The sequence below is a fragment of the Oncorhynchus gorbuscha genome, linkage group LG02, assembly GCF_021184085.1.
Source record: "Oncorhynchus gorbuscha isolate QuinsamMale2020 ecotype Even-year linkage group LG02, OgorEven_v1.0, whole genome shotgun sequence".
NCBI lineage: Eukaryota > Metazoa > Chordata > Actinopteri > Salmoniformes > Salmonidae > Oncorhynchus > Oncorhynchus gorbuscha.
Window position 1 is genome coordinate 18,507,241 of NC_060174.1, and position 27,798 is coordinate 18,535,038.

The 27,798-nt window shown below is 41.6% G+C and overlaps 1 protein-coding gene across 4 annotated transcripts; it reads left to right on the forward strand.

Moving 5' to 3' along the window:
• LOC123998343 (dipeptidyl peptidase 9-like) lies at positions 1–27,798 on the forward strand. 4 transcript variants are annotated; one of them, XM_046303494.1, is made up of 21 exons: positions 1–217; positions 4,280–4,370; positions 4,577–4,807; positions 5,171–5,283; positions 5,733–5,906; positions 7,588–7,759; positions 15,463–15,573; positions 16,308–16,436; positions 19,677–19,738; positions 19,920–20,020; positions 21,831–22,008; positions 22,335–22,494; positions 22,880–22,959; positions 23,153–23,305; positions 23,441–23,576; positions 24,733–24,878; positions 25,031–25,177; positions 25,511–25,663; positions 26,002–26,144; positions 26,511–26,622; positions 26,950–27,798. In XM_046303494.1, exons 3-21 carry the CDS (start codon positions 4,585–4,587, stop codon positions 27,040–27,042), a joined length of 2,586 nt encoding a protein of 861 aa, XP_046159450.1. In that variant the 5' UTR covers positions 1–217; positions 4,280–4,370; positions 4,577–4,584; the 3' UTR covers positions 27,043–27,798. The 4 variants fall into 4 exon arrangements, with proteins under 4 accessions (XP_046159450.1, XP_046159444.1, XP_046159428.1 ...); XM_046303488.1 differs by having other exon boundaries at positions 2–217; positions 4,569–4,807; positions 7,591–7,759; XM_046303472.1 differs by having other exon boundaries at positions 5–217; positions 4,569–4,807.

Below are 27,798 nucleotides of genomic sequence, written 5' to 3' on the forward strand. Positions count from 1 at the left end.
GTTCCTCTTCCGTCTCTGATATTAGCATTGGTTGATGCTGCAATATGTATGATTTCCGGTTGAAGGGTCGCTTTCGTTAAGGCTTCCCAAATTCGTTTCCGTGATTGTTTTGTCTGATGAGCTACAGGCCATGAACGCAGTTATAACTGGTTAACATCTAATCGCACCATTACAGCAGAAGTTAGAAACGTGTGAGAGAAAATCTAGGGCTGAACCTGTAAGTACCAAACCTGATGTTATTTCCGTAAACCGACATTTCTTGTTCCGTTTCTAACCGTTAGCTTGCTAGCCGCTGAGGCTAACTCGCTAGCCAGCACAGCTCCCTGCTGTCAACACAGCAGTGTAGCTAGTAAAGCTCCGACAATTGCTTACATTTATCCTGAAATGAATTACTGAAAACGGGTCCTTTAAAACATTTTTTGCGTTACGTTTAGAGTTTGTTGGATTGCTAATGGCGTGACATATGACGATAAAACGTACTAGTTCACGTTATCTAGCTAGCTAGCCATAGAACCAACTAACGTTACCTAGCTCCAATCGTCATTGTCAGTATCCGAGGATGAATCTCTAACTTTTACTAGCTAGTTAATAAAATAGTTTTTTTATGGACCTGGACAGATTACAATCCACACTTGGGCATGTTTAATGTAAGTGAATGTATGGGCTGTGTTGACACTTCCCAATGCCACCAACTCCTAACATTAGGAGTTTTAAATCATACAAATAACAATGGAGAGTTGCTAGCTATGGACCGCCGGCTTTACCGGCTTTATCAGATTTGCAGCGGACAGTATTTTTCAGTGAAAACACGTTTCTGGCGACCTTCTTCCGTTAAACACCGGTGTACGGGTACCCTCTGTAAATAGCCTCGCTATTATTTTACTGCTGCGCTTTAATTATTATTATAATATTTTTAAATTTGTCTTTTTTTCTCTTAAAACTGCATTGTTGGTTCGGGGCTTGTAAGTAAGCATTTCACTGTAAGGTCTACACTTGTATTCGGCGCATGTGACAAACACATTTGGATTTGTTCGGAGCATGCTAATTCGCACCTCTGTTTTCCGTAAACACGCACTGTAACATGGATATATGGCCGTGTGGGAACACTAACCCTATAAATGTGTGTATTAATTGAACCTTTTTGTTTTTTGATAAGGTTCTTATGCTACCAAAACCGCACTGCAAGCGATGCTTGTTAATGTTCCGACCGAGCGCCGCAGCTCTTAACAAAACTCCCCTTTATAGTAGATGCCTTCGTCCAATGACTCTTATGTGTAATGTAATGGAACTGAGTCATGATCAACGGCCAACCCAAAACTAGCCATGTACCACGGTAGGTGCTTTTAGCAACGCAGGGGTATTTACATACACTAGCGTTGCTTTCTATTGGATTGGGTTGCATAAAAACACTCCGTGGGAAGTTAAATGCAATGCTATTTCAACTTTGTGTCTAGGCAGGAAGGTTGGTCATTATGATTGGGGGAATTTGAGACAAAATATCTAAAGGATTTTGTTATTCAACAGACTTCCAAACATGAGTCTGTTGTAGACCCACTTCCTCTCTACTTACCTCATGTCAAAAACAAGTTATCCCTTTTTTGTCCACATATATGGCAGACATGCAGGACTTTTATTTTGACATGAGGTAAGCAGAGAGGAAGTGGGTCCCACATTTGGGAAGTGTAAGGGCCCTCACCTCCTGCCTGTAGGCTGTTTCTTTGATTTTGTGTCGTCTGCCATTTTGGTGGTTGAGTTGAGACATGCTTGATCAAGTTAACATATAGTTCAGGAGAGGGCTGAGCATGCACCCTTGTGGGGCTCATGTGTTGAGGATCAACGGAGGTTGGCTACCTTCACCACCTGGAGTCGGCTCGTCAGGAAGTTGAGGACCCAATTGCACAGGGCGTGGTTCAGACCGGGCTTAGTGGTGAGCTTGGAGGTCACTATGGTGTTGAAAGCTGAGCTGTAGTTGAACAGCATTCTTACATAGGTATTCCTCTTGTCCAGATGGGATAGGGCAATGTGCAGTGCAATGCCGATTGTGTCATCCATGGATTTGTTGGGGCGGAATGTAAATTGTAGTGGGTCTATGGTGGTGGGTAAGGTGGAGGTGATATGATCCTTAACTAGCCTCTGAAAGCACTTCATGATGACAGAAGTGAGTGCTACGGGGCGATTAGTTCAGTTAGGCTGCCTTTGCTTTCTTGGCTACATGAACAATGGTGTACATTTTAGAGGAAGTGGGGGACAACCGACCTGGATGGTTAGCGATTGAATGTGTCCGCAAACACTTCAGCCAGCTGGTCTGCACATGCTCTGATGACGCACGCGGCTAGGGATGCCGTCTGGGCCGGCAGCAGAGAGAACAGTCCACGACCAGGGTGGCCGGAGTCCTCGACAACCCCCTCTTCTCACTTTTCTTGATGAGGTAGATTGCTGCTATAACTTGATGACCCTTCACGTACCTAACAATTTTCTTGGCTCTCTTGTAGGGTGTGTCCGTTGTTTTCAGTGCCATGATGTCCTTGAGGAGCAGATTCAATGCATGAGCAGCACAGCCAATGGGTGTTATGCGAGGGTAGGACTCCTCACTTTAGACCAAGCAGCCTTCATGTTTGCAGCATTGTCTGTCACCAGTGCAAATACCTTCTGTGGTCCAGGGTCATTGATGACTGCCTTCAGCTCATCTGCAATGTAGAGACCGGTGTGTCTGTTGGCCCTTGTGTCTGTGCTCTTGTAGAATACTGGTTGAGAGGTGGAGATGATGTAGTCAATTATTCCTTGCCCACAAACATTCGACCACCCATCAGAGATGATTGCAATACAGTCTGCTTTCTCTATGATTTGGTTGACCTTCACTTGAACTCTGTTGAACTCAGCATCCAGCAAATGAGTAGATAAAGCATGTCTAGTTGGAGGGGCGTATGTTGGGCAAAGAACATTCAGAAATCTCTTCCAATACACATTGCTTGTGCGCATCAGAGGTGAACCAGTTGCATACACAGCTTGAGCAAGACATTCATCAGCATTTCTCTGTCTACATTCCTCCATTGAGTCAAAAACACTTCTGATTCTAGGAGGACCATGAGCTGTTGCTATTGATAAGGTGTCTGATTCATCATTTTCACCTCGAATAGAAGTAGCGGGACTTTTGTCAGAGGTTGCTTCTTGTGAGTGCTGAGGGAACTTGATGCACTTGGCCAGATGATTCTGCATCTTTGTTGCATTCGTCAGATATGATTTGGAACAGTATTTGCAAATGTACACAGATTTTCCTTCTACATTAGCTGCGGTGATATGTCTCCACACATCAGATAGTGCCCGTGGCATTTTCCTGTAAAGATTGTAATTTTTTTGTTGTAAAAAAAAACCCAAATACAATTCCATGTACAGATAAATAGTTAAGCAGTTAGATTAAACAACTCCTTTGTATGATAAATGAATTAACACCCAGTTAGCATGCTCAAGCCAGCTAAAACCCACATGGTAGCAAAAACAAACTAGCAGAAATGGGGATTGTTGGGGATTGTTCAATCAAAGTATGCCAGAAGACCTAGAATTGCCTTGTGTATCCCACAAAAAAGGTTCACTGTTATAAGGTAACTTTTTGTTTGTTTGTTGGTGAATTTAAGCAAGATTCCCAGGCTTAACTTCCCATGGAAAATTTCTGGGAACATTTCTGACCCTTTGCAACCCTACTTCCTTTTAATATTAATTGGATGGTTATGTTAATGTGCTGTAGGCTATGTGAATGACCTCATTTAGGCCTAAAAAATGAAGGCAGATCAACAAGCCTGACTAACCTCTGAATTGTAGAGTAATAGGCAAACATTCCTCACTCTGGTGATATATTCGTGTTGACATTAGAGGCATGTAGCATTCTCTAGCATTGTCCTGAGTCACACATAGTTAGACCATCGCAGGAGAAAGGTTTTTCCCAAGTGAGCCACTGAGCTGTGCCTCAATGAAGCAGGTCAAAGAACAATGGTGTGGAGATTTCTTCGGTATAGCAGTTTTTAGGGAATTGTTATGTGAAGTCTTGTTCATCCGGGATGTTTATGGCAGATTCTGTGCTATTTCTCTGGCTTGTCCTTGTACGATAATCCTCTTTCATGCAGGGAATTTTCAGTCTGGTGTCAGTCTCCTACGTATTCAAAAAAAAAAAATCTTCAATATGTCATGGTAGGGTTTTGGCTTTGTTTCACACTGTAATGTTCCTTAAGATGATGGGCATGTACTATAGTGACTGTATCAAAGAAATCCAATGTCTCTGTTTTAGGTTTCCAAATCTGGTTCAGGCTTGTTGGCCGGTTAATGCATAGAGTTAAGAGGGTGAAACTTGAAGACGAAACAGAAGGTAGTTGGAAAAGGTGCGTAACTAATCTTGCATTCTACAGTGCTCATTTGGTCAAATGTGGCTTAATGTGACATGTTGGACCATTTTAACCTATACAACTAGCTGGTCTGTCTGTTCTCATCGTTTACTTGTATTCAATACTCAGTTACATGTATGTACTTATATTCAGCTTTGTATCATGTTGTTGGTGACTTCTATTGTTATGGGTCAGTTATTCAGCTTTCAGAATGACTGCTGTAGATGAGCTCTCGGACAGCTCGGAGGTAGTGGAGATGGAGGATGTGCCCTCCCAGTTCTTTGTGGAGAAGCACTCGTGGGACGGCCTGCGGAACATCATCCATAGTAGCCGCAAGTACACGGGCATGGTCATCAACAAGGCCCCGCACGACTTCCAGTTTGTCCAGAGGCAGGACGAGTCAGGCCCATACTCCCATCGACTCTACTACCTTGGTGAGGTCACACCTCCACACCCTCACTGGAAATCCCATTATGGATTTTGAAGAGTCGTCATAATTCCTGTCAACAAACAGCACCGCAATGGTGACAGTACGGTGTATCATAATTAACTAATGTGAATAGGGGTGGTAAATGGAGGAATCTCATGTGTATATTTGATCTCTTCACTTAATGTTAGAAGGTAGGCTATAGGGAACATTACAATGGGAAGAAACTCTTTAGGAACAACCTCAGAACAACCAATATCAGTGACAATATCCTTGAACTTTGTGGTTACACAGACAAAAGATAAACAGACTTAGCGATGCAAATATATTCTTTAACTCAACCCGTTTCTTCCGTTCCATGTTCATTTAGGAATGCCCTATGGAAGTAGAGAGAACTCATTACTTTACTCAGAGATTCCCAAGAAGATTCGGAAAGAGGCCCTTCTGGTGTTGTCGTGGAAACAGATGCTAGATCACTTTCAGGTAATCAACCCTCAGCCCCTTCCGTTGGGCTCCCTTTTGCCACTTGTCGGATCTCTGGGAAATCTAAACATAAATGTTGTTCACCTCAAGAAGTTCGTTACACATTCACAAGGCAATTCTGCATGCATGTCCTCATCCACAGCACTAATGTGAACTATGTAGAGGAGGACATACACGGGTCAGCTCAGTTGGCACCTAATACTTCTGACCTTTGGGAGTGCCTGTGTTTTTGTCTATGCTCTGTTTATGATTAAAGCCATCAATACTATGCCCCCCCCAAAAAACATATTATCATTAATTTCCCCTGTAAACAAGTGGCAAAATGAAGGTACCACTATTGTTGCCCAGAAAACCACACTTTGGTTAAAGCCAAAACACGCTGGTGTTCATGCTAAGCTAACACTGCATCGCTGTCTCACTGTCTGGTACGTATCTTCCCTAACCATCAGGCCACCCCTCATCATGGGGTGTACTCCCGGGAGGAGGAGCTGCTGAGGGAGAGAAAGCGTCTGGGGGTCTTTGGGATCACATCGTATGATTATCACGCCGAGAGCGGCCTTTTCCTGTTCCAGGCCAGCAACAGCCTGTTCTACTGTCGGGACGGAGGCCATAATGGCTTCATTGTGAGTATTATTTACACGACACAGCTCATACCTTCCTGTTAAAGTTAGGATCATACTGTTGTTAACACAATACAGTTATCTTTGCATCTTGGTTATTTAGGTGGTCATGAAAGCAAAGTCCTTCAAATATATGTACGGTAGTCCGAACTTGTACATTGTGAAAATGAAGAAGTGTGCAAAGTGCTCTGTGCGTTTTTAAAGGAAAGAATTGTTCAAAGTGCTCTGTACAGTCGTGGCCAAAAGTTTTGAGAATGACACAAATATTAATTTTCACAAAGTCTGCTGCCTCAGTTTGTATGATGGCAATTTGCATATACTCTAGAATGTTATGAAGAGTGATCAGATGAATTGCAATATCCCTCTTTGCCATGCAAATGAAATGAATCCCCCAAAAACATTTCCACTGCATTTCAACCCTGCCACAAAAGAACCAGCTGTCATCATGTCAGTGATTCTCTCGTTAAAAACAGGTGTGAGTGTTGACAAGGACAATGCTGGAGATCACTCTGTCATCCTGATTGAGTTCAAATAACAGACTGGATACTTCAAAAGGAGGGTGGTGCTTGGAATCATTGTTCTTCCTCTGTCAAACATGGTTACCTGCAAAGAAACACGTGCCGTCATCATTGCTTTGCACAAAAAGGACTTCACAGGCAAGGATATTGCTGCCAGTAAGATTGCATCGAAATCAACCATTTATCTGATCATCAAGAACTTCAAGGAGAGCGGTTCAATTGTTATTCAGCTGCAGGATTGGGGCACTACCAGTACAGAGCTTGCTCAGGAAGGTGTGAGTGCATCTGCATGCACAGTGAGGCGAAGTCTTTTGGAGGATGGCCTGGTGTCAAGAAGGGCAGCAAAGAAGCCACTTCTCTCCAGGACAACATCAGGGACAGACTGATATTCTGCAAACGGTACAGGGATTAGACTGCTGAGGACTGGGGTAAAGTCATTTTCTCTGATGAATCCCCTTTCTGAATGTTTGGGGCATCTGGAAAAATGCTTGTCCGGAGTTGACAAGGTGAGCGCTACAATCAGTCCTGTGTCATGCCAACAGTGAAGCATCCAGTGACCATGTGTGCGGTTGCTTCTCAGCCAAGGGAGTCCATAACCAGGAAACTCCCCAGACCTTAATCCCATTGAGAACGTGTGGTCAATCCTCAAGAGGCGGGTGGACAAACAAACAACTCACAAATTCTGACAAACTCCAAGCATTGATTATGCAAGAATGAGTTTCCATCAGTCAGGATGTGGCCGAGAAGTTAATTGACAGCATGCCAGGGCAGATTGCAGAGGTCTTGAAAAAGAAGGGTCAACACTGCAACTATTGACTCTTTGCATCAACTTCATGTAATTGTCAATACAAGCATTTCATAAGTGCCAAAGGCTTTTAATTATACCTCAGTATTCCATAGTAACATCTGACAAAAATATCTAAAGACACTGAAGTAACTAACTTAGGAAATTAATATTTGTGTCATTCTCAAAACTTTTGGCCACGACTGTACATTGCTAATGTGAAGTATACAAAGTGCCTTATACACTTCTAAAATAAAGAAGTGTACCAAGTGGTCACCTACAAGTGTTTGTGATAGAAAATACTTTGACATGTAGGCACTCTGGTAACCAACCTGTCTGTTGCATGGTAACTTCTATACCTGAAAGTCTGTGTGATGTTTAGCAGGCGTCCCCCATGAAGCCTGTAGAGATTAAGACCCAATGCTCAGGCACTCGAATGGACCCCAAGATCTCCCCAGGCGACCCCACCTTCATGGCCTTCATCAATAGCAACGACCTGTGGGTGGCCAGCATCGAGACTGGGGAGGAGAGGAGACTCACCTACTGCCATAAAGGTTGGCACAAATGATGTATAGCAATGGTCACCAACCTTAACTAAATCAAGATCACTTTCTGAGTCAAAATTCAAGCCGAGATCTACCTCTCAGATAAAAAAACATCTTAAGTTTTTGCAACATTAACCATATAAAAACAGTTCTATAGCAATGAGGTTTGTGCAGTAGGCTATAGGCCCAATACAATATTCAACATTTTAGATATATGATCACACGTAATGGATCATTTGTTGTATTACTTGTGAAGCACTTTTTTTTTTACTGGACTGAAGGCCTGCATCTGATGGTCAGTGTGAGGGGAGGGAGGATAGTGATGGGCGTTCTGAGTCTTTTCGGTGAACTGGCTCATTTGGCTCCATTCACGTAAAAGAGACTTATTTGGCTCCCAAACTGCTCTTTCTTCAAAATGCTTAAAAAACGACCTAGAACCATGAACAAATGTACTATCTGCAATGTAAAGCCCAAAAGGTAGGAGACCATTATGTCAGATTGTGAAATGCGTGTTCAAGTACATTTATACCTGGACAAATCGTTAGATGGCCTGCCAAAAAATAGGTTGTTTTTTTACGAGAAAAAAAGGCTAATATTCACTGTTTGCAAAAACGACTGTTCAATGCATGGCTGAGCACGAATAGCGTAGAGTAGGCCTAGGCTATATCAGATAGCCTACCTACCTTTCTTTGGACAGAATTTATTTTTTGTCTTTTTATAAACACATTTCCTGTAATTCTACTACACTTTACATGACTAGAGGCATTGGCAGAATCTTTTTTAGTACAACAAATTACCAATAGCCTACTTTACTGACAAACATATCAATAAAAATGACGTCCATATAAATAGGCCTACAAGAAGGGGAGACACAAACAGAATATAACGTCCATCTAAACGGGAGGAGGAAATTGTCCAAAAACAAACTTTGCACTGACCCAACAATGATAAAGAGTGAATATGCGTAGTGCACCCTCACCAATTAATTTGAGAATTTGGGTAACTCAGACAGATTTAGTATTTTCATTGCTTTCTCATTACATCATTAACCATTTGCTTTCCAAACTATGTTTTCCTGTGATTGTATTTTAAATTATTGCGATATGCCTGGCTGGGCCTCTACTTTTCACTGACAGTCGCAACACAACAATCATCTGCCCATATTGTGCATGCTGCCTTTCCTTCTGACTGTAGGCAATGCGATGTAAGAGTCTAATGATCCTCTGTGTCCAAATCATGCTTTAGTAGCCTATTTTGAATGATTTTTATTTCTGTATAATAGACAGGAGTAGGCTAATCATGAGCTATATCATTTGGGCAAATTTAATTACATTTATTTAGAGAGCTTAGCTTCCTCTAGCTTGATGAATGAGCCCCTTATGCATGGGATTATATACGTGTGTCTTCTCGAAATAAACAAAATAAATTGAGCCTAGGCTACAATAAAACAAAGTAAGCATAACATTTTATATGTTTATTTCATAATTATCACAGTTAAAATCGGAGAGCAACATTAAAGTCCACAAAGCATATTATTACAGTTGCATAACCTAGGCTACACAGCATGGTCACAATATTGATTCAGGAGGACCATGGACAGATACCATCCAGACAGCCTACGCAAAGAAAACAAGAGCGCGGCCTCCGCCATTTCAGCACTACCAGCTGCCTGGACAGCCTCTCCAGCGGACGAGCGTTAGACCTTATGCTGTTACAAAAAGTGTCATCATGGCTTATCTTAATGGTTTTGTTCCTAATTTTCCAAGCAGTGAAATCTGCAACTATGTCCTTGAAATCAAGTGCTCTGAGTACATAATTCCCAAGAGCCATAAGATTAAAATGTTTGTCTTTTCCTGTCCCATTGTTCATTAGTCTGTTTTTGAAGAGTAAGCTTTGAAAAGCACCACTGGTCTGATGCATAGGTAACGGGTAAAGTCAAGAATATTCGCAAGGCAATGTAAACATTGTGAAAGACTGCTTGTAGATTGCTCTGTTAGAACATGTGAAGCAATTTCCCCCCCTACTTTTAATACATTCTTTAAACTGGACAATTTAATCTGGAAAATCATGTTGCAAGTCAGATTGATATTTACTTTGAAGGTTGTAGGTCTTATGTTGAAAGTGAAGGTATATTGTTAAATCCAAAGCAGTTGTTTAGCTCTTTGTATGACTCATACCTCCTATCCAACTCATCAATAAGTGTGTCAATCACAACGGTGAACACAAACAGCAAATCTCTGCTAAACTGTCATTGATTAACGACTCTCTGCCTCTTACGACTCATCAGCGTGTTTTTGTCATCTTCTCAGTTGTTAGGTCTGTAAAGCGTTAGAATGCTTGGCGACATGTCCTTTCCTTTTGCCTCAAAGCTATCAAACTGATCTCGGAGCACAGCCACAATCTCTAAAGGAGGCCACAATCTCTAAAGGAGGCCACCAAACGAACACCCTTAGACAGGTCCAGTTGGACTACCTTAAGTGCAGTGCTTGTATTCTGAAAACGTTGGAGTATTGTTTCACAAGTTAAAGAGAAAGCTATTTCAAGTTTATCCATTTGGGTGTAGAGTGGTAGAGCCATGTTAGATTTTCATCCTCAGATAATTCTAGAAGAGACTAACATTGGCATAATTGAGGCATAATGCTTTTGTTGATTGTGCATGGGCAGACCACCTCATACCGGAAAAGGATTTTAGGGTTTCAATTAGACTGTTTTCATTTGGTTCTAAACCTGATATCGCAGTCTGCCACGCCAGGTAGATTTGGAGCAAAAGTTAAATATTGACTGCACAGGGCCTCCCAAGTGGTGCAGCGGTCTAGGCTTGAGGCGTCACTACAGCCCAGGGTTCGATCCCAGGCTGTGTCATAGCCGGCTGTGACTGGGAGACCCATGAGGCGGTGCACAATTGGCCCAGCCATCGTCTGGCTTAGGGGAGAGTTTGGCCGGCTGGGATTTCCTTGTCCCATCGCGCTGTAGCGACTCCTTGTGGCGTGCTGACTTCGGTCACCAGCAAGACAGTGTTTCCTCCGACAAATTGGTGCGGCTGGTTTCCGGGTTAAGCGAGCAGTGTTTCAAGAAGCAGTTCGGCTTGGCAGCGTTGTGTTTCAGAGGACACATGGCTCTCGACCTTCGCCTCACCCGAGTCCGTAGGGTAGTTGCAGCGATGGGACAAGACTGTAACTACCAATTTGAATATCACAAAAAAGGGGTAAAAGTAATCAAATAAAAAAATATATTGACTGCACAAACGTTAAACACTAATCTGTCAAGGCAGCAGTTCACAGTATTTACCCCAACCAAATGCAGAGTACAGTTGAAGTCGAAAGTTTACATACACTTAGGTTGAAGTCATTAAAACTCGTTAACAAACGATAGTTTTAGCAAGTCTGTTAGGATATCTACTTTGTGCATGACAAGTCATTTTTGCAACAATTGTTTACAGAGATTATTTCTCATAAATCACTATCACAATTCCAGTGGGTCAGAAATTTAAATACACTGAGTTGACTGTGCCTTTAAACAGCTTGGAAATTTCCAGAAAATGTCATGGCTTTAGAATCTTCTGATAGGCTAAATGACGTTATTTGAGTCAATTGGAGGTGTAGCTGTATTTCAAGGCATACCTCCAAACTCGGTGCCTTTTTACTTGACACCATGGGAATATCAAAAGAAATCAGCCAAGACCTCAGGAAAAAAAATTGTAGACCTGCACAAGTCTGGTTCATCCTTGGGAGAAATTTCCAAACGCCTGAAGGTACCAAGTTCATCTGTACAAACAATAGTACGCAGGTATAAACACTATGGGACCACGCAGCCGTCATACCACTCAGGAAGGAGACATATTCTGTCTCTGGGAGATGCAGGAGGGACTGGTGCACTTCACAAAATAGATGGCATCACGAGGAAGAAAAATTATGTGCGTATATATTGAAGCAAAATCTCAAGACATCAGTCAGGCAGGAAGTTAAAACTTGGTCGCAAATGGGTCTTCCAAATGGACAATGACCCCAAGCATACTTCCAAGGTTGTGGCAAAATGGCTTAAGGACAACAAAGTTGAGGTATTGGAGTGGCCATCACAAGGCCCTGACCTCAAGCCTATAGAACATTTGTGGGCAGAACTGAAAAAGCATGTGTGAGCAAGGAGGCCTACAAACCTGACTGTTACACCAGCTCTGTCAGGAGGAGTGGGACAGAATTCCAATTTATTTTGGGAAGCTTGTGGAAGGCTACCCAAAACATTTGACCCAAGGTAAACAATTTGAAGGCAATGCTACCAAATATTAATTGAGTGTATGTTAACTTCTGACCCACTGGGAATGTTATGAAAGAAATAAAAGCTGAAATAAATCACTCTCTACTATTATTCTCACATTTCACATTCTTAAAATAAAGTGGTGATCCTAACTGACCTAAGACTGACCTTTTTACTAGCATTAAAAGATTTCAGGAATTGTATAAAAAAAACAGAGTTTAAATGTATTTCTCTAAGGTGAATGGTAACTTCCGACATCAACTGCATGTGCAGCATGGGTTGATCTCTCCTATGCTTAATTGCAGGCGTTTGGTTGCCCTTTGTGTTGTGCAGAAGGAAAAAAAAGTCATTTTGGGTATTTTCTGGTTTAAGTTCTTGGTCCTGCTGCTTTTTTTCTGTATTTTATATTCTGGGCCCCACACAGGCCATCATTTTCAGTAGGCAGGCTAGCTAGCAAGATCTTTGTAACCGAGTACATGTCATGCCATATTTGCGAACAGCTTTCTGATTGGAATATGAAAGAGACATGACTCACACAATTGACCAGTTGCATTTATTTATTTTGTACTAGATGTTTTTCTATGATTCAGTTACCCATTCAAGACAGAGCCTCCCAGTTACCCACGTGGGCCCACTACCTCCTCTCCCATGGTGGTACTATATATATATAGTGTAAATGGGTAACTGAATCAAATGTGTATATGTATGTGTGTTTGACTTATTTTGTTTTGCTGCCTCTTGGGCCCAGCGGCTTCAGCCCCGGTAAGCCACTACGTTAATTCGGCCCTGCTCACAGTATCAACTTTGCTTTACTTAAAAAAAAAAATTTTTTTGTCTTTGGCTCGAGGAAACTGTGCCGGCATGATGATACGAGCTATCTGATTGGCCAACAGTAGGCATATATACTATCAACAGTGCGAAACGAATAAATAAAACAAATAGGAACGCAAGGCTTCATCGCTGTTTTCTTTACAGAAATGTTTGTTGATTGACTAGGGGCGCGTTTGGAAATTCTCTCTGGCTATTTACTCCGATTTCAGAGCACTCTCATCTGAGTGCACAAGAGCGCAGAATAACGGATTCATTTACGAACGCTCAGCACCCGTTGAAAATGACCTGTGTCGGTAAACGTTGTCAAAAAACGTATTTAAATTGTTGCCAGCAGCACAGTTAGTCACCAACGCTCTGGATAACACGATAACAGCCTAACCAGCTCTGCTAGGGTGTGAAAAATGGTGTTAGTGTTTAAATACTGGAGAGTCGAGACCAAATCACGGGCGCTGGACAGAGTGAATTTCAGTTGTAACATAAAGCAGTTTATTGAGTCAAAAGATATCTTGTCCCGCAGTTTAACATGCACGGATCTAGTTCATATAACTCGGTAAGGAGTCAGGTGAAAAAGAGGCTTAACAGCAGATTTTATACATGGAATATGTAGGTGGAGTCTTGTCGTGTTGGTCTTCTGAATGGTCCCGAAGGGCTGGAGGCGGCCCTGCTCTAGCCAGAGCTGGAGCCTCATTGGTGCACAGCAGAGTCTTGTTCTGAGCACCCGACCAGTAGAGGGGGGTGAGATGTGTGTTTATACAAGGAGATATTTGTGTCAGGGGTTCGTGAGGTAGAGAACTGAGAGGGGCAGTTTTTATGGCTGGGTGTATGTGTTTGTGCGATGGAATGTCTTTTGTTTCCTGGGGTCGTGAGACAACAGAGCTGAGGGGGTAGTTTTAGGGGGGTAGTTTTATTGCTGGATGTGTGAGCTGGTTCCTGTTTTAGCAGGGGTACGTGAAATGACTTGAGTCAGGCGGATTAGCTTAGCGCTGTATAATATATGAGCTATGTGTATGAATATTTATATAACAATGGTCAGAGTGAGGTGTTATCTCATTTGTGTCTGGAAGTAGCTAGCCAACGTTAGCCTGTTAGATTGGGTGCTTGATTGCCATTGTGGGGTCAGAACGCTCGGATCAACTCTACTCCTCGGCCAGAGCCTCCAAGTGTGCGCTCTGAACACTCCCAGAGCGGAGCGCTCTGAATTTCTGGACGCACACTCTGGCACTCCAGAGTGAATTTACGAGGAATGGCTTGGAGATCGACTGGTTTGTGACCACAGTATACCGGTCCGCCGTATTGGCACTCCCCAGAAGAAGCAGTACTCCTTAGGAATGAATGGGATTCTACAGTATTTCAATTAACTGTTTCAAGAACAAAATAACATGTATATTTGTTGTCGTGGGGCCAGTAACATTAGAACTTTCAAAAATTAGGAGGATAGACTTTCCTACAGCCATGAAGGTTGGCATGCTACTAAACAAGCAAACTATTTTGAGACTGATGCTTGTCAGCTTTCAGAGTTATGGTATTTCTCAATTGAATAGATTTCTGTTGAATGCATGCTCTTCAATGTATCAGAAATGGGGTGCTCTTTTGGGGTAATACCAAAGATGCATACAGGCCTGGATTTCATTTGCATTACATTTTCATCACTAGGCAGGTAGCCTAGTGGTTAGAGCGTTGGACTAGTAACTGAAAAGTTGCAAGGTCAAATCCCCGAGCTGACAAGGTAAAAATCTGTTGTTCTGTTCCTGAACAAGGCAGTTAACCCACTGTTCCTAGGCCGTCATTGAAAATAAGAATTTGTTCTTAACTAACTTGCCTAGTTAAATAAAGGTAAAAAAATATATATTTGTAATTTGATTTCACCTTTATTTAACCAGGTAGGCTAGTTGAGAACAAGTTCCCATTTGCAACTGCGACCTGGCCAAGATAAAGCATAGCAATTCGACACATACAACAACAGAGTTACACATGGAATAAACAAAACATACAGTCAATAATACAGTAGAACAAAAGAAAACAAAAAGTCTATATACAGTGAGTGCAAATGAGGTAAGTTAAGGAAATAAATAGGCCATGGTGGTGAAGTAATTACAATATGGCAATTAAACACTGGAATGGCAGATTGGCAGAAGATGAATGTGCAGGTGGAGATACTGGGGTGCAAAGGAGCAAAATAAATAAATACCAGTATGGGGATGAGGTAGGTAGATAGCCCATCTGTAAACAGCCCATCTATGTATAGCTGCAGTGGTCTGTAAGCTGCTCTGACAGCTGTTGCTTAAAGCTAGTGAGGGAGATGTGAGTCTCCAGCTTCAGAGATATTTTGCAATTCGTTCCAGTCATGGGCAGCAGAGAACTGGAAGGAAAGAAGACCAAAGGAGGAATTGGCTTTGGGGGTGACCAGTGAGATATATCTGCTGGAGCGCATGCTGCTACGATATATATGATGTGCAAATATACTAGCAAGAGTTTTCTTCAAAATAGTATCCTGTAGTTTTGATGACCAATTTTGTTATTATTTTAATATTTTAAATTAAGGTTGTTAATAAAAGGACATCATCTTTTAACGTAAAATGGAAAGCAGAGAGCATTCTCCTGACAGTGCATCCTTCTCTACCTTTTCTTAGGGATGAATAATGTGAAGGAGGACCCCAAGTCTGCAGGCATTGCCACCTTTGTAATCCAGGAGGAGTTTGACCGCTTCACGGGCTACTGGTGGTCGCCAGCTGCTCCTGAAGGTTAGTCTTTTCTGGATGGTTTTTGTGATGCTTGTCCTTATTTCTCTTTATCTTAGCAATAAAATGCATTTTGTTTTTCATTACTACTGTAAATTTAATAATTAAAAAAAACTTAGTTAAATCTTACTGGATTGTTGAAGACATGAAACCAGGTTAGGCTACTACAACACAAAGCACATAGTGGTGGAAAAAGTACCCAGTTGTCATACATGGGTAGAAGTAAAGATGCCTTAATGGAAAATGACTAAAGTAAAAGTTAGTCACCCAGTAAGATACTACTTGAGTAAAAGTCTAAAAGTATTTATTAAATATAGTTAACTATCAAAAATAAATGGTATTGGTAAAACATACTTAAGTATCAAAAGTACAAAACATTTCAAATGTCTTGTATTCAACAAATAGCTAGGGGCACATTAGCTAGGGGCACATTCCAAAACTCAGACATAATTTACAAATGAAGCATGTGTTTAGTGAGTCCGCCAGATCAGAAGCAGTAGTGATGACCAGGGATGTTCTCTTTTTACGCGTGTGAAATAGACCATTTTCCTGTTTTGCTAAGCATTCCAAATGTTACGAGTACTTTTGGATGTCAGGGAATATGTAAGGAGTAAGAAGTACATTATTTTCTCTAGGAATGTAGTGAAGTAAAAGTTGCAAAAATATAAATAGTAAAATACAGATAGCACATACTTGCTTTTGAATAAAATGGTCAACTCAATAAGTTTCTCTTTCAGACCCAGATGGGGGGAAGACCCTCCAGTTACTCTATGAGGAGGTGGATGAGTCAGAGGTGGAGTTAATTCACGTTCCCTCCCCAGCCCTGGAGGAGCGCAAGGCTGATGTTTACAGATACCCCCGCACAGGTCTGCTCTCACCCTCATCCCCACCCCAAATCGCCTTTTTTAAGTATTAGTAGTACTGATTCATAACTTTTTATTGAACTGTATTGGCTACATCTACATTTTCATGTGACTATTGTGGCTAGGCAGAGTTGGATTTTATACTTCAATATACAGTACCAGTCAAGAGTTTGCAAACACCTACTCTTTCAATGGTTTTTCTTGATTTGTATTATTTCCTACATTGTACAATAATAGCAAAGACATTAACTATGAAATAACATATGGAATCATGTAGTAAGCTAAAAAGTGTGAAACAAATCAAAATGTATTTTAGATTCTTCAAAGTAGCCACCCTTTGCCTTGATGACAGCCTTGCACACTCTTGGTATTCTCTTAACCAGCTTCACATGGAATGCTTTTCCAACAGTCTTGAAGGAGTTCCCATATATGCTAAGCTAGGGCTGGGTGATATGGCCAAAATATTATAGCATGGTATTTTTTTGTTTTTGAAAAGTAGAAGTTCTACATGATCCTAGGGTGGCAGCACATACATTCTAAGTGAGTCTTTCTCCATTCTGATTGTTTTATACTGTTCAATTCAACTTCAACCAAAACAAATTTCAGCACTTTTATCATTTCTGCATTTCCTGCACTCAATTGCAGTGGTGGAAAAAGTACCCAATTGTCATACTTGAGTAAAAGTAAAGGTACCTTAATAGAAAATGACACAAGTAAAAGTGAGTCACCCAGTAAAATTTGTAAGTCGCTCTGGATAAGAGCGTCTGCTAAATGACTTAAATGTAAATGTAATGTAAATGTAAAATACTACTTGAGTAAAAGTATTTGGTTTGAAATATACTTAAGTATCAAAACTACATGTACTTGATAAAATGTACTTAAGTAAAAATCATTTAAAATTCCTTATATTAAGCAAACCAGATGGCACCATTTTCTTGTTTTTTTTTATATTTACAGATAGCCAGGGGCATACCAACACTCAGACATAATTTACAAACAAAGCATTTGTGTTTAGTGAGTCCTCCAGATCAGAGGCAGTAGATGACCAGGGATGTTCTCTTGACAAGTACATGAATTGGACCATTTTCTTGTCCTGCTAAGCATTCAAAATGTAACGAGTACTTTTAGATGTCAGGGAAAATGTATGGAGTAAAAGTACAGTATATTCTTTAGGAATGTAGTGAAGTACAAGTTGTCAAAAATAGTAAAGGACAGATACCACAAAAAATGATTTAAGTAGTACTTGAAAGTATTTTTACTTAAGTACTTTACACCACTGCTCAATTGACAATTTCACACTGCCACACTGTAGGGCTGCACGATATGGGCAAATAATCTAGGACTTATTTTTTTACCAATTGCGATTTGACTTGAGAAGTAGAGCAAAACTGTTGGAATCATGGAAATAGAATGTCTATTCTAATTCTATAGTTAGACTATAATGGTGTGCACTTTGAATAGTGTTTGAGATGATGGCAAATTAAAATGCCAGGGAGGTGTTATTGGGACAGGGTAGGAACCAAAGTGTTTATAAGTGTTTCCTAGGGCATCCTACAAGCTTTAAATACATTGCATGTTTTCTCTTAGCTACTTCATGTAGCTAACATATTCCTGCTTTGCATATTCCTCTTTGATTTGGAAGATACTGTTGCACAAACAACATGCTGATTTAGGTCTACACCATCACTGGTATTATCAGGCCATATTAGCTAGCTACATTTGCTCTTACTCAGTACATCTCACTAGCTAGCTATTAGTATTAGCGGCTAACATTTAATATCTCACAAGATTCAGGGCAACTTGCTAAGTGAAGACAAACTAGCTGTTTGTTGATGTAAGAAACACAAACTGTCATTATAGAATGCTAGTGGATTTATATTAAGCTGCAAAGTGAAACCGGCATTCTTGTCATCATCAGCATTGTGGTATGTGCTGCATTGACCATGCAGCCTGAGCGCAAGTGTGTCGTGGTTGAGGAACATCAAATGCGCTCCTTGAGTGAAAGGGGGTGTGGCTAAGTCTGTGGAAAGTGGCATGGCGAGAAAGAGCAGAGAGATGACTCAAGTAGCTAAGTAAACTATACAAATTGATATTACACATGGCGTATCACATTTAACAAATGCTGTGGTAGCCATCTTGGTTAAGTGTGCCATGAATTCTAAATAAATCATGACATGTCACCTGCAAAGTACCATCACACCACCACCTCCATGCTTCACGGTGGGAACCACACATGCAGAGATCATCCGTTCACCTACTCTGCGTCTCGCAAAGACAAGACGGTTGGACCTAAATTCTCAAATTTGGACTCATCAGAGCAAAGGACAGATTTCCACCGGTCTAATGTCCATTACTCGTGTTTCTTGGCCCAAGAAAGTCTCTTCTTTTTGGTGTCCTTTAGCAGTAGTTTCTTTGCAGCAATTCAACCATGAAAGCCTAATTCACGCAGTCTCCTCTGAACAGTTGATGTTGAGATGGGTCTGTTACTTGAACTCTGAAGCATTTATTTGGGCTGCAATTTCTGTGGCTGGTAACTCTAATGAACTTGTCCTCTGCAGCAGAGGTAACTCTGGGGTCTTCCATTCCTGTGTCGGTCCTCATGAGAGCCAGTTTAATCATAGCGCTTGATGGTTTTTGCGACTGCACTTGAAGACACTTTCAAAATTATTGTAATGTTATGTATTGACTGACCTTCATGTCTTAAAGTAATGATGGACTGTCGCTTCTCTTTGCTTATTTGAACTGTTCTTGATGTAATATGAACTTGGTCTTTTACCAAATAAGGATATCTTCTGTATACCACCCCTACCTTGTCACAACACAACTGATTGGCTCAAACGCATTAAGAAGGAAAAAAATTCCACAAATTAACTTTGAACTAGGCAAACCAGTTAATTGAAATGCATTCCAGGTGACTACCTCATGAAGCTGGTTGAGAGAATGCCTTGACAGCTTTGCACACTCTTGGCAAAGGGTGGCTACTTTGAAAAATCTCAAATATATTTTTATTTGTTTAAAATTTTTTGGTTACATGATTCCATATGTGTTATTTCATAGTGTTGATGTCTTCACTATTATTCTAGAATGTAGAAAAGAGTAAAAATACATCAAAACCCTCGAATGAGTAGGTGTTTCTGGTACTGTACATTTGAGTAACTTGAGCTATTTGACAGGAGTGCCAGACAAGACGTGATATCTAAGATGGGTAACTTGTATTGCCCTCTTCTCCATTTTTCTTTTCAGGGAGTAAGAATCCTCAAATTACTTTCAAACTGGTAGAAATCAGAACCGACCACCTTGGCAGAGTAAGAACAGCTTAAAAAGTTCTCATGGTTTTGAACTGTATTGGTCTGTCTTCGTATTCTGCATGTCATCTTGTATATGTTGCCTTCTGTTCCCTTTTTGTGGTCTTTTATGTGTTCCATATGTTTCTGTATGTCATTCAATGCCTTTCTGCCTATTCTTATGAGTCCTTGTTATCATTAGATTGTAAGCACCCAGGACAAGGAGTTGGTCCTGCCTTTTACCACCCTGTTCCCTGGGGTTGAGTACATCGCCCGCGCCGGCTGGACAAAAGACGGCAAATAGTGAGTTCAAAAGACTGGAACAAACACAACTAAGCGAAGCTATCTGTGCCATGGAGCGGATTATATCTGTGATGTAAAGGTGTACTTGTTCCTGTCATTGAGTAAAGTCCTTGTAAATATGAAAACCTCACCAAGCCTTGTGGTTTCATCTCAGATATTTTTTTATTTAGCCTTAAGTTTATTATCTCAATACTTTGTTATATGCCCTTTGTTGGCAATGACAGAGGTCAAATGTTTTCTGTAAGTCTTCACAAGGTTTTCACACACTGTTGCTGGTATTTTGGCCCATTTCTCCATGCAGATCTCCTCTAGAGCAGTGATGTTTTGTGGCTGTTGCTGGGCAACATGGACTTTCAAATCAAATCAAATGTATTTATATAGCCCTTCGTACATCAGTTGATATCTCAAAGTGCTGTATAGAAACGTGTCAACTCCCTCCAACGATTTTCTATGGGGTTGAGATCTGGAGACTGGCTAGGTCAACCCAGGTCCTTGAAATGCTTCTTACGAAGCCACTCCTCCGTTGCCCGGGCGGTGTGTTTGGGATCATTGTCATGTTGAAAGATCCAGCCACGTTTCATCTTCAATGGCCTTGCTGATGGAAGGAGGTTTTCACTCAAAATCTCATGATACATGGCCCCATTCATTCTTTCCTTTACACGGATCAGTCGTCCTGGTCCATTTGCAGAAAAACAGCCCAAAAGCATGATGTTTCCACCCCCATGCTTCACATTAGGAATGGTGTTCTTTGGATGCAACTCAGCATTCTTTGTCCTCCAAACACGACGAGTTGAGTTTTTACCAAAAAGTTATATTTTGGTTTCATCTGACCATATGACATTATCCCAATCTTCTTCTGGATCATCCAAATGCTCTCTAGCAAACTTCAGACGGGCCTGGACATGTACTGGCTTAAGCAGGGGGACACGTCTGGCACTGCAGGATTTGAGTCCCTGGCGGTGTAGTGTGTTACTGATGGTAGGCTTTGTTACTTTGGTCCCAGCTCTCTGCAGGTCATTCACTAGGTCCCCCCGTGTGGTTCTGGGATTTTTGCTCACCGTTCTTGTGACCATTTTGACCCTGCGGGGTGAGATCTTGCGTGGAGCCCCAGATCGAGGGAGATTATCAGTGGTCTTGTATGTCTTCCATTTCCTAATAATTGCTCCCACAGTTGATTTCTTCAAACCAAGCTGCTTACCTATTGCAGATTCAGTCTTCCCAGCCCGGTGCAGGTCTACAATTTTGTTTCTGGTGTCTTTTGACAGCTCTTTGGTCTTGGCCATAGTGGAGTTTGGAATGTGACTGTCTGAGGTTGTGGACAGGTGTATTTTATACTGATAATAAGTTCAAACAGGTGCCATTAATACACGTAACGAGTGGAGGACAGAGGAGCCTCTTAAAGAAGTTACAGGCCTGTGAGAGCCAGAAATCTTGCTTGTTTGTAGGTGACCAAATACTTATTTTCCACCATAATTTGCAAATAAATACATTAAAAATCCTATGTGATTTCCTGGATTTTTTTTCTAATTTTGTCTGTCATAGTTGAAGTGTACCTATGATGAAAATTACAGGCCTCTCTCACCTTTTTAAGTGGGAGAACATGCACAATTGGTGGCTGACTAAATACTTTTTTGCCCCACTGTATACTGTAACAAATTATTTTTCATTTAATTAAAATAGTGTATATACCCTTTCAATTTCAATGCTGTCTTTCTCTACGTCAACTAGGAAATATGGAATTCATGAGGCTATTTAGCAACGTTAGCCAGCTAATTATTTGACCCTGACAACCCACTGCTCCTCTGTGCAGTGCATGGGCGGTACTGCTGGACAGGAGCCAACAGAGGCTCCAGTTGGTCCTGCTGCCCCCGGCCCTGTTCATCCCTGTAACCCAGGACCAGGCCCAACGGGAGGAGAGTGTGGAGGCTGTGCCAGAGGGGGTTCACCCCTTCATCATCTACGAGGAGATCACCGACATCTGGATCAACGTGAGTTAAAATAACTCTGGCTTTGGCTCTAAGGCCTAGATTTTGACTTGAGATCTAAGCATGGAACTCAATATGTAATAGAAATCATCCTTTCTGCTTGCAGTGCCCTGATTTGCACAAAGTTGTAGTTACATGCCTTTGGTTGATATTGCTGTTACTTGTACTGTAGTTTTTATTGGTTAATTTGTAGTCACATGAATGTTAAGTTAAAATTCTCTTCTAATTATACATTTTGAAATGAAAAGATTTACTCTTAACCTTTTGAAACCAGAAAATGCTGTTTCTTCTCGGACTCATGTTATGGCAAGGCCTTTTCTTTGTTTCAGGTCCATGACATATTTTATCCTTTCATTCAAACAAACGATGATGAGATCACCTTCCTCTGGGCGAACGAGTCCAAAACTGGCTTCTGCCATTTGTACAAAGTCACCACGCTGTTACAACAGGGCTGCTACCAGTGGACCAGAGACTACATGCAGACAGAGGGTAGCAGAATACATTGTTTATACTCTGATTTATGGGTTAATGGTGAAGATGTGAATAGAGGTGCACCTTCCCAAATCTATTTCTGATAATATTTTGGGAGGTCAACTCCATAGGAGGCTGCTGAGGGGAGGATGGCTGATGATAATGAATAGAATGGGTATCAGATGATAATGAATGGAATGGGTATCAGATGATAATGAATGGAATGGGTATCAGATGATAATGAATGGAATGGGTATCAGATGCATGGACACCACGTGTTTGGTTTGTTTGATACCATTCCATTTATTTCGTTCCAGCCATTACTATGAGCACATCCTCTGCAGTTAAGGTGCCTCCAGCCACCTGTGGTCAACTCATTTAGTCTACTGGTTGTTCCTTTCAGAGGACTTTAAATGCCCGATCAAGGAAGAGGTGATGTTAACCAGTGGAGAGTGGGAGGTGTTGGCCAGACATGGCTCCAAGGTAAGCCCTAGACACACCTCTTATCTAAAATGACTGCCTAAAGGGTTTTAGCATTTTAAGGTGGCGAGCATGGAAATCACCCCATTTCTTTTGTGCCACAGCCCTTTGTCACCGCTCATCAGCTATCACAGTAGAAAGGTGATGTGCATAAGAAAAACATCCCAGTCATTGTCCTCCCTCCCTACCAACTCAGATCTGGGTGAACGAGGCTACCCAGCTGGTGTACTTCCAAGGCACGCGGGACACGCCCCTGGAGCATCACCTATACACTGTGAGCTACGACTCCCCGGGGGATATGGTCAGGCTGACCAAGCCAGGCTTCTCCCACAGCTGCTCTGTAAGCCAGGTAGGTACATTACCTTAGCGACAAGCTCTGTCATCTTATTTTTTCCTTGAAATTAAGCTTGGAGGTTTTGGCATTTTAGCTTTTTGAAGATTTAGTTGACCGCACCTGTTATGTTTCTGCTCTATCTTTCTGTAGAATTTTGACATGTTTGTCAGCCATTACAGTAATGTCAGCACACCTCCCTGCGTCCACATCTACAAGCTGATGGGCCCAGAGAGTGACCCACTGCACAAAGACCCTGAGTTCTGGGCTAGCATGATGGAGGCCACAGGTAAGTAAGAAAGGGGGAATTGCCAGGGACCTCACGGTACGATATTATAACGATACTTGGGTGCCGATACGATATGTATTGCAGTTCTCATGATTCTATATGTATTGCGATTCAATGCTGCAATTTTATTGCGATTTTAGTGCTGCAAACATATTGCTTACTATATGTCTGCCTCAGAGAGATGAGAGGGCATGAGAAAATTAGTTTGATCAGTTATGGAAATTAAAGTGCTGAAAACATGTTGGCTCACTATTTTAAAAATATGGAGTACAAGCTATAGGATGAAAAATACCAGAGTTTTGGCGTATGTGTGTGTATACATACGGACATGCATGCATGCATACATACAGACATGCATATACACACACACGCACATGCACACGCACACGCACACGCAGTCTACCAGTCCAAAGTTTGGACACCTACTCATTCAAGGCATTTTCTTTATTTTTACTATTTTCTACATTGTAGAATAATAGTGAGGACATCAACTATGAAATAACACATATGGAATCATGTAGTAACATGTGCTAAACAAATCTAAATATATTTTATATTTTGAGATTCTTCAAAGTAGCCAACCTTTGCCTTGACAGAAGACTCCCCTATTTGGTAATAGACCCAAGTCCATATTATGGCAAGAACAGCTCAAATAATCAGAGAAACGACAGTCTTTCATTACTCTAAGACGTGAAGGTCAGTCAATCTGGAAAATTTCAAGAACTTTGAAAGTTCAAGTTTGAAAGGTCAAGGGGTCTGAATATTTTCTGTGTGTGAAAGTATTGATTTTATAATATCGTCCAAAATAATATTGTAATATCTAAGTATCCCCCTCATCACTAGGGTCAATGCATTGAAATCTTCTGTTGGCTTTTCACCTCTGACTACAAAACATGAATGTATCAATGAACTGTGTTACCATAAGCACGCTGTCGGCATCACACTTAACTCACATGTTGAGACTACAGAATGGCCCTGCAAATTCAATGTTGCATATTTATAGTTGAATGAGTCACTTTCCCAAGGGAAGTCACATCAATAGAATCTGCCCTTGCAATAATAACTCCCCCAATGGAATGAACAGCTATAGTATCTACAGTTGACCTTGATAGTGATATGCATTTGACTTCATATTGGTGTTAATGTTATTTCTCAGGGCGCCCAGGAGATTACATCCCACCAGAGATCTTTACTTTCCCAGGGAATTCAGGGTTCCACCTCTACGGCATGTTGTACAAACCACACAACTTGTTACCTGGCAGGAAGCACCCTACAATCGTCTTTGTGTATGGAGGCCCCCAGGTTTGTTAAATAAAAATATTTGTATTCTGTAATATAGTCTTGTTAGTGACAGTTTGGATTTCAAGGCTAGTTGTATAAAAAAATATTAATGTTAAAGGTTTTATCTCGCATGTTTTTAATGTTGGGGGGGGGGGGGGGGTTGTGTGCTCCAGGTGCAGTTAGTAAATAACACATACAAAGGAGTGAAGTACCTGAGACTGAATACGCTAGCGTCACTAGGCTACGCCGTCGTGGTCATTGACGGGAGAGGCTCCTGTCAGAGAGGCCTCAAGTTCGAGGGGGCTCTGAAAAACAAAATGGTAAACAGTAACACGACTTCACATCTCTACTAACCATACACCAGTGTTGTAGGTGTCCGTCTTTCACCTAGGTTCAGCAGCATTTAATTTTTTTGCAGTGCACCACTGCTAAATTAATATAGGGAAACACTGAGGTATTGAATTTTTATTTATTTTTGCATTGCCAGTTTGTGATCGATCTGTATTACCAGAGTTGTGTTCAGTTAGGCACAATGGCATTCTTATTGGACCAGCCCAGGTAGTGAAATGGGGATGTACTATGTTTAAAAAAAGTGTTCTCCTGTTTGCCTTCATGCCAGTTGTGACATTCCTTTCCCCGTCTGTGGTTCTCAGGGCCAGGTGGAGATCGAGGACCAGGTGGAGGGGCTGCAGTATGTGGCTGAAAACTACACTTTTGTGGACCTGAGTCGCGTGGCCATCCACGGCTGGTCTTACGGAGGCTTCCTCTCCCTCATGGGCCTCGTCCACAGGCCCAACGTCTTCAAGGTGAGAGGAAAGTTCGAAGTCGCCGCTGAAGAACTTTAAGGGATTATTCTTTGGACTATGTCACAACTTCACCTCACATCCATTCTGTGTGAGAAATTAATTGTTACGACAGGCTGTGTAGTTCTATGGCTTTGAAACATGAAGGGGTAGTAATGTGGCCCAGCCCTGGTTTAAATCAACAAGCTCAAAATATTGACTCTAAAACTGAATTTAACACTCCAAAATCTTGACTGGTTGTACTGTACATATGGTTACTGTTCACTCAATCAGTTAAAATTAAGTAATTTTTGCATTAATTTAAAAGCCTGGTTGATTTGAGGTGTCCTTGTATGGTCCAGGTGGCCATAGCGGGTGCCCCTGTGACGGTGTGGATGGCCTATGACACAGGTTACACGGAGCGCTACATGGACCTACCTGAGAACAACCAGCAGGGATACGAAGCCGGTTCTGTCGCCTTGCACGTAGACAAGCTGCCCAGCGAGTGAGTCATCACCATTCATTACCATTTACTGTCAACCTCAGGGTGCTTCACAGGCAGTACGTAAAGGCAGCAGTAAAGAGACTCCAAAGTGCAGCTGTCCTGCAATACTGTTCATCACTTGTTTTTGATATGGTCCTGATGGGACAGACTTGCTTGGAATGTATGTCTCAAATAGCCTGATCTCAGCTGTTTGTGCTGTATAGGCAACTCTTATGACAATGACCATAGGAGTTGGCTATACATAACGAACAGATCTGGGACCAGGATAAGTTCTGATGCGAGGGGAAATTCGTAGGGGAAATTTCTTCGTAAGAAGAATTTTTTTTTTTCTAGGGATAATCTTTTATATTTTGTTTTCCTACCCAGACCTAACCGGTTACTTATATTACATGGATTCCTTGACGAGAATGTGCACTTTTTCCACACCAACTTCCTGGTGTCTCAACTGATCCGTGCGGGGAAGCCGTATCAGCTACAGGTAGGAGGGCAGTGGGTTTAGTTGTGTACATGTGCCCCATCTTACACAGACCGACAACACCGTGTTCATTCAACTTCATTGTATAAAATGGCGCACGATGATGAGAATTGAATATGTGGAGTGGAACCTTTTCCCAGGCTTTAGCTGACACGTTGAAAACAAACAAACACATTCGCTACAAAGAAGAAAAGTGTGGGACTCATTTATTTTTCAAGGCCTCTTTTCAGAGCACATTAAAATAAACATTTTATAAATGAGGAAGACAGGTGCTTCCTTTCCGGGGGCTTTCTCTTTCCTCCATCTGTTCCTTTGTCTCCATCTCTTCAGATCTACCCCAATGAGAGACACAGCATCCGCTGCCCAGAGTCTGGAGAGCACTATGAGATTATGCTGCTGCACTTTCTCCAGCAGTACCTCTGAAGGCTGCAGTTGAATGAACAGAACCACTGCACCCCCCCCCCCCCCATTGCCCAATGTTACCATGCCCCTTCACATATACCACAGGAGGCTGGTGAGTGGAGGACTGGTCATAATAGCTGGAATGGAATGGTATCAAACATGTCTGATGTATTTTTAACCATTCAATTTATTCCGTTCCATCCATTACTATGAGCTGGTCCTCCCCAATTAAGGTGCCACCTGTGATAAACACACTGTGCCCCATCATCTGCGATTTGCATCCGATCCCTCACACCACTCTTAAAAACCAAGATTTTTTATAACAGCCTGGAGAAGCCCTCCCATGCTACCAACCCCTTCCCACGCTGAGAGCAGAGGGTTGTCACCTGTCAGTTTTTAACTGGACAATGACTGCAAAGAAGGAGAGAAGTAGAAAATATAGAGCAAACATGAGCATTTTGAGAAAAAGAGCTTGTTAGCATCATGGAGTGATTTTCTGTTTTTATTTGGGATATTTGTGCCACACCCTGTTAGCAAGGGCGACCAGTATGAAAATATATGGACTACTTTTGATCGCCCTGGATAAGAGCGTCTGCAAATGACTAAAATGTAAATGATTTTTTTTGTTCATACTTTGGACTGTGCTGTTGTAAGTCATGGTGGATTACAGTGTTGAGTGGTGAGCCAAATGGTGTGGCCGCTGAGGACGGAAACCACACACTACCTGCAACTGGTATTTTAAGTGTGTATTAAAATAAAATAAAGTATTTTTAGGAA